This window comes from Miscanthus floridulus, chromosome 10 (assembly GCF_019320115.1).
Source record: "Miscanthus floridulus cultivar M001 chromosome 10, ASM1932011v1, whole genome shotgun sequence".
Classification (NCBI taxonomy): domain Eukaryota; kingdom Viridiplantae; phylum Streptophyta; class Magnoliopsida; order Poales; family Poaceae; genus Miscanthus; species Miscanthus floridulus.
In genome coordinates this window covers 81,143,903-81,150,872 of record NC_089589.1, presented here as the reverse complement: position 1 = coordinate 81,150,872, position 6,970 = coordinate 81,143,903, and the positions used below count along the sequence as shown (strand labels likewise).

At 40.9% G+C, this 6,970-nt stretch overlaps 1 protein-coding gene across 3 annotated transcripts; it reads right to left on the bottom strand.

Moving 5' to 3' along the window:
• Positions 1-409: 409 nt before the first annotated feature.
• LOC136486805 (bifunctional dihydrofolate reductase-thymidylate synthase-like) lies at positions 410-6,610 on the bottom strand. 3 transcript variants are annotated; one of them, XM_066483825.1, is made up of 13 exons: positions 6,403-6,610; positions 5,601-5,678; positions 4,668-5,194; positions 4,166-4,565; positions 4,048-4,092; positions 3,286-3,354; positions 2,651-2,712; positions 2,497-2,571; positions 2,244-2,409; positions 1,877-2,000; positions 1,369-1,475; positions 1,122-1,234; positions 410-802 (listed from the first exon to the last, which is right to left on the bottom strand). In XM_066483825.1, exons 2-12 carry the CDS (start codon positions 5,664-5,666, stop codon positions 1,124-1,126), a joined length of 1,752 nt encoding a protein of 583 aa, XP_066339922.1. In that variant the 5' UTR covers positions 5,667-5,678; positions 6,403-6,610; the 3' UTR covers positions 410-802; positions 1,122-1,123. The 3 variants fall into 3 exon arrangements, with proteins under 3 accessions (XP_066339922.1, XP_066339924.1, XP_066339925.1); XM_066483827.1 differs by having other exon boundaries at positions 3,286-3,351; positions 6,403-6,609; XM_066483828.1 differs by lacking the exon at positions 5,601-5,678 and having other exon boundaries at positions 6,403-6,608.
• Positions 6,611-6,970: the final 360 nt, after the last annotated feature.

Below are 6,970 nucleotides of genomic sequence, written 5' to 3'. Positions count from 1 at the left end.
GAGCGATGGAAAGGCTCATGGCTACCGCCAAGAGGAACCTGGAATAGCCTGATCAAACTTGACTCATCAAGAAAAAGAAAACCAGTGAAACAGCGAGGTCAGCTCTACAGACTTGCTGGGGCCGCATCATCCTACTCTTTCAGCATCTTCGAGCTCAACTGACTGCACAGTTGCAGGATTACTTAAGATTAGGAGTAAAGCTAACGAGCTGCACCAGCACGGCTCCAAATCGTACACCGTCGCTGCAAGTGCAAGCGCTCAAACTCACGTCTTCGTCATGCACAGCTCTAGACTTTCTGCCCCCCCAGCAGCACAGTACAAGAAAAACGCAGCAGAATGAACCTTAAAAACCTACCATCAAGTCGTTATCTTGCGTACAAACCGGAAGCTGAAATAATCAGGGCACGAATTAAGGCAACCAGATACCAAACAGTACGGAGTTCTTCTGCCAGGTACACAGCAATTTCGGTTACACGATTCTCACGAGGCAGTGGCGCAAACGTCACAGCCTCACGGGGGCACACACACCAGTAGGCCCTTGCAACAGGGTATGCCCAGATAATCTCTCACTCGCAGTTGAGTCATCAACTCGCTCCAGATAAAAGGGAGCCGGTTTTGTAGAGTTCGTTTAAGCGACCAGAGTACACGAATCGAGGACTAATAAGGGGAGAAACGTCTCCCACAGAACATTCAGCGCCATCACCAAAAACAAGCTAGTGCGATGTCCGGTTAATTTTTATGTAGTAACAGTCCGACTGATTTCACCCACCGAGTCTAAAGGCTGGGGCTCCAGCTAAGCCACCTGTAAAAATTAAAAGAGCCAAACGTGAAGCAACTATAACAAAAAAATTAGTGCCTATATGCATTTAGTTCCAGACTCTGCAGTGGCAAATCGATGAAACGACAAGTGCATGGTCCTAGTACAAGACTGATGATATCAGGGGCAATAAGAGCAGTGTGACAACATGAAGCATCATTGTGACTGACAGATAAGGTTAATCTCAGCAAAATGCATTCTAACAGCCAGCACTACAACTCTGTTTTGTGCCAGCAAGCAAGTAAACTTGTAATGTCCAAAGATAATGACAATCCACCAGGAGAAATGACAGAAAATATATTACCATTACACTGCCATTTTCATCTCTATCTTCTGGTGAGGATCATAGCCAATCAGCTTGAAGTCTGATGCCATGAAAGAATCTATATCCTTTTTTGAAGGATTTATCTTCAATATCTGCACATAAGGCCCCACATAGAACTTAGAAGGTGCATGGTCACAGAAAGTAAACAAAAATAAACATCAAAGCATTAGTTTATATATGCAGATTTCATATTTTTGATAAAATAGTTCTATTAGGAGTGGCTCACTGGAAATGGTTTAGGCATCTTCTGAATTTGCTCCTCCAGAGCTCGAACATGAGTTCTATAGACATGAGCATCCCCTATAACATGGACAAAATCTCCAGGAGAAAGATCTTGCAAGATTAAGACACAAAGGGTTAAAGTTAAGACACAAAGGGTTAGAGTTGAAAAACAGACTACTAGCTTCTATCAGTTAGATACAAGAAACATCGAAAGAAACGAAGGGACAACATACAAAATGGCATCACAAATCCTTGCAGCAAACAAACTATTCACAACTTGTTACAAAAATATCTAGAATATAGCCCCAAGACTTGTGTGTGTGGTATGACAAACATGGAAGATTTGTTGCTACACGTAAAAAAGAAAATCAAAGTGCGGAATAAATGGTTCCAAATGAAACTAGTCTAAACTAGAACACTGATATACAGTACAACCAATAAGGTTTGTATTAAGGTGCACAATAAACATTGCACTAAGTGGAAATATTACAGTAAGGCATATAAGAACCTACCACAAACTTGAGCGATCATGTATGTCAGAAGAGAATATGATGCAATGTTGAATGGAACACCAAGCCCCATGTCTGCAGAGCGTTGATACATCTGGCAGGACAGCTCCCCATTTTCCACATAAAACTGGAAGGTGAGGTTGAATGCAAATGTTGTTAGTTGACAAAATTATCAAAAATAAGATGCAAGCAATGTTAAAAACATTATTATCAAGGAACAAATTTCTGTTCACCAATCTACTGTAATTTAAAAGAAAAAAAATTAATTTTCAACTTACAATGGATTAGTACAAGGGTGCACATCATGGACAAGTCAAAACAGGCCAATAGCTAACTCTAAGCTTAAATCAAGCTGACAAATAATACTAACTTGTGCAAACATGTGGCAAGGAGGAAGAGCCATCTTCTTGAGATCTGAAGGATTCCATGCCGACAAAATTATTCGGCGGTCGTCAGGATTATTCTTGATCTTGTCAATCACATCCATTAGCTGATCAAAACCTTTTCCAGTATAGTCAGCATGCATGTCAGTGTATCTGTCAAATATGTCAACTTTATCAGAAAACATGAACACGAGAAAAGAGACTGTACGAGGAGAGGAGAGGAAAGGTATGAAAGCTTACTCAGCACCAAAGTGACGCCATTGAAATCCATAAACTGGACCTAGATCACCTTCCTCCCTGTGTGCCAAGCCAACACTACAAAAGATGGCGAAGTGGATTAGATATCAAGAATAGAGTATAATTTATCTGCAGTTTATATCCAATAGATAGATACCTGTCAAGATATTCTCTTGAAGCATTGCCATCCCAGATATGAATACCCTTCTCTTGCAAAACCTACAAATTGAAGGGCGTGTTTAGAAAACAGGACCTTTCAAGAAATAGTTTAATCCACTCAAGATTTGGGAAGAATTCTGACATTTTTTTTTCTCGAACACTCAGGATAGCTGCACATCATTTCATTAAGGAAGAAAAGAGAGTGCATAGGGAAAATAATCCCCAAACAAAACACCAAACCGCACGCGTGTGCGACCACACGCACGCACGTAAAGAATTCTGACATTTGTAAAGGACCTAAGTAAATAGTAATAGTTGCTTTCTGCCCCAAAAAAAACCTAAAAAGGTTTGCATAGAACCGAACAAAAATGATACATGACCTGGGTACAAGTATTGTTGGAACTAACCCCTCAAAGAAAATGAGGGCAATCTGTTTCAAGTCCAATGGATAAGATTAAGGCATGTGAGTTGTGAATACACAGCATGGTTAAAGACCCCTCACAGCAGGTATCAACACAGCATGGTCTTTACGCATCATGGCATGTGAGTTGTGAATACAGATTAAGGCAAGTACCTACAATAAATCAAAACATTGGCTAAAGACAGCACTAGACCCATTTTAATCCTGCACACCTTTGCATTTGTTGAGCCACTGATGAACCAAAGGAGTTCTTCGACAACACCACGCCAAAATACCCTCTGCTAAAGAGCACATGTTATTGCATTAGTCAAGAAATGGCAGCTAAATATATGGAAACATAGTTCTTCAAACTTTCTTTTGGACTTTGGATTGGATTCTTGATGTTTAACAGATGGTGGCCTTACGGCTCTCTATTCACATGTTGAGGGGAATGTTTTACAGGTAAGCAGGTACGTATAAAAAAAAGAGTTACAGAGTGGTAGAATGTTTGAAAAGAATGTTGCACTGGATCTACATATCTGTGTCTAGATAACAATAAATGTAGCACACAAGAGCTTTATTAACACAATGAACTAGGATAAAATGTACTCATGGTCTCGCACAATATGTCTATCTTAATAACATATCAATAAGTGTATAGCTATCTCAGATAAATAATTACTAAACTAGTAGATGATTCAACAAAAACTGAGAATTAAGAAAAGAGTGTATGGGGGTCATAAAAGAAGAAAATTAAACCAGCATTGACTTGATTGCAAATACTGTAACAAAAGAAAAAAAGGACAGTACAATAATAAACATGCATTTGAAAATTAACAAGCACAAAGCATTAAAGACATACAAGTTGGTAAACACTGATTTGCCTTTGTTTATTCTCACATATCATAAAAAAACTAAACAATTTGCAGCACATTCCTATTGCAAATTTTGACTCACTGTTAAATCCAAAAACTACAACATATATGCTTGCGTACCTTTGTTGTCAGTAGAGGAAAATTTTTCCTTAAGCTGAACCGCATCTAATAAGAAAATGAATGACAAATTATTTTTCCTGGTTGGTCAAATTAAATATTCAAAGTTAAGGCGAAATACCTGACACCCAAATTTTGACAGTGTTCCAGTTCCTGTCCTGTCATTTTTCTGAGCACCAGACCTTATAATATCTTCAACAAGATTGAGATATTGATACTCCTCATGGCGGTCATATACCATCTTGGGGAGAAAAGAGAAATTCTCTATTTCAAATTTGTCATTCTTGGTATCAACCTCAGTTGATTCCTTGCCATTTGACTCATGAGTTTCTGCCACTGACTTTCTAACACGAACAAAAGTCACAAAAGAATGCCTGATGTTGCTCTCGACCACTGGGAAAGATGAATACCATGGCTGGAACACTGAGAAGTCAACTGGAGGAATGAAAGTGTCACACTCAATGCTCGACTGAATGTCAGTTAGATGGATAGCCTCACATGCAGGTCCATTAAGATACTCTCTACATAAAAATATTGCAGAAGGGTGAATAGCATTGCAACACAGTTACATGCAGCAACAGAATACATGTACAGTATGTTGTTCAAAAAGGTAAATAACTCACCTCAGTACCTGCCCACCTCCTACAACAAAAACTTTCTCAATTGACAAGCAGTATGGAGTTGATGCTAGCAGTTCTAAGGCAGACTTCATACTTCCACATATAACAACATTCTCTACTGTTGCAAAATCAAAACTACCAGATCGAGTAAGTATGACATTCAAACGACCAGGCAATGGCCTTGACTTAACAGGAATGCTCTCCCATGTTTTCCTTCCCATTATAACTGCATTCTTCTTGGCAGGATCAGATGTAGTTAATGTAAGCTCTTTGAAGAATTTAAGATCACCAAGAAGCTTCCATGGCAAGACCCCATCCTTCCCAATGCCCATGTCACGAGTGGCAGCAACAACAACCTGATAGTTCCTCTGAGGACCATTCTGTGAATCACCATTGGCCGGAGCTACAGCCATTGCCATCAGTCGGGACTGACTAAAGTGGTATGGTCTTGATTTGGTGCTCCGGTACAGAAACTGAGGTTTTCTAAATTGAGAAATGGGTGAGCAAGCGGTGCTGGGAAATCTTGCAACCTAAATTTGAGGGAGCATTATATAAGCTAGCAATTTGATTAACCATTAAAAAAATAAAGTATACAGAAATATAATCATAATTGAACAACAAAGGCCCCAGGATGTCCCAGTGTTCAATACAACCAACTGTAGGCAGATAAATTAAAATACAATGGCTCAAGTACTTCTAAGAGTTCAATAAAAGAAACTGTATGCATATGTTTTCTAAAACTCTACTATTTTTCTTTCGAAAAGAAGCAGACAAAACCCTCACAAGTCTGAAAGTTTCTATAGAACAAACATGTATTAAGTTCCTACTGCAACTTGCTCAACAAAGTACAGTCAGGCAAGAAGCTGCATTTTGTCAGAACTCAAAAGCCTTTAGATTCAAAATGCTACCGCAATACATTTCGCTAGTAGTGTATACTCTGCGTGCATGTCGAGAAAACCTAGAGATGTACGCTCCAGCTCTGAGCACCTCTGCAACTAACATCTGGATCCAGAACTACAAATAACAAACGTTATCTTGGTTGATTGCACTATCGCAGCAAATGGAATAATATAAAACTGTTAAAAAAAGAGGAAACAGAAAAGTGGCAAGACATGTGGTTCCCTAAATGCCGAAACTATTATACTAAGTGACACAGTCACTTCAAACCAGTGTACATGATTACAAGTTTATTGTAAATTGTGGAAGGAGTTGGATTTTCAAAAAGGCCAAGTTACAATCAAACAGATAAAATAGAGCACACAATTCCCTTACTAGTATGTACTTAGCATGCAAGAGAGTAAGGGCATGACATTGCACCCCCTAACAATTAACAGTGAAGTATTGATAGTAGCAGCAACTACATTGGTTGGTGAGAATCAACAACAGCAATGAGTTTGGTTGGTGAAAAACAACAGCAATGAGTAGAACAATTGTTGCAACTCCTTGAACGATCAAAAAGGCAGCAAGAAGAAAAACTGAACCAACCAGACAAGCTTCCGGATTTCTAAAAAATGCAGGAATTTCTACTGCTATATATGCTGAGAGAACAATCTGGCTACAGGGGGGTGGGGGGGGGGGGGGGGGGGGGGGGGGGGGAAGGAGATCGAAGTTTGCAGGCATAATACATGCATACTACACTTGTAAATAGGTCAAGATCAGATCGGAATACAAATAGCTTATACGTTAGGGTTTGGGCGCTCGGTTTCGCACAGCATGAACGGAAGAGGGGTGGAGGTACCTGGTGGATGCTCGTCGCCGGCGAACTGGCAAAAGGCCCGAAGATGGGGGCACCGGCGTACGGCGGTGGCGGCGGTCCCCCGGCCACCAGTCGTCGCCACCAGAGAGTAGACACACAGCGCACTCGAGGGGCACCGGACACGAGAGAGCGTATGCGGGGAGAACGGCCGAACGGAAGAACAAAAGGCAGGTCGGCGGCCCGCAAGGCAAAGACCGAAGGACCAGGCCGGCGCTGTACAACTTTGTAAGGCCTCCTTTCGAGGCCGACGAATTTCAATTAGAAGAGGCCGTTTGTATATCTAGAATTGGGCTGAAATAATATCATGCTTTTTATTAGGCCAACGAATTTCATCGTAATTTTAGTTAGGGGGCATTTGGATAGGGTAATGTCAGGAAGTGGGCCCTCTGCCTGGGCTAGATGGCTAGCAGCCTAACCGGCCACCCCACTTATTCCCTCCCTCTCTCTTACACAGGGCCTGAACATCAGCTCTCCTCCTTCCTACAAACGGGAAACGCAGCCATTGCCTGCTCGTATGAGAGCACGCGTACTGCATCCTACACCCACTCCT

What these genes read in the sequence shown, in the direction of transcription:
- LOC136486805 (XM_066483825.1), bottom strand. Translation starts at nt 5,666, where the DNA reads ATGTTAGTTGCAGAGGTGCTCAGAGCTGGAGCGTACATCTCTAGGTTT. An exon ending in TTCCTCTACTGACAACAAAG is followed by an intron (nt 3,355 to 4,047) that starts GTACGCAAGCAT and finishes TGTGCTCTTTAG; the next exon opens with CAGAGGGTATTTTGGCGTGG. An exon ending in AGATGCCTAAACCATTTCCA is followed by an intron (nt 1,235 to 1,368) that starts GTGAGCCACTCC and finishes CCTTATGTGCAG; the next exon opens with ATATTGAAGATAAATCCTTC.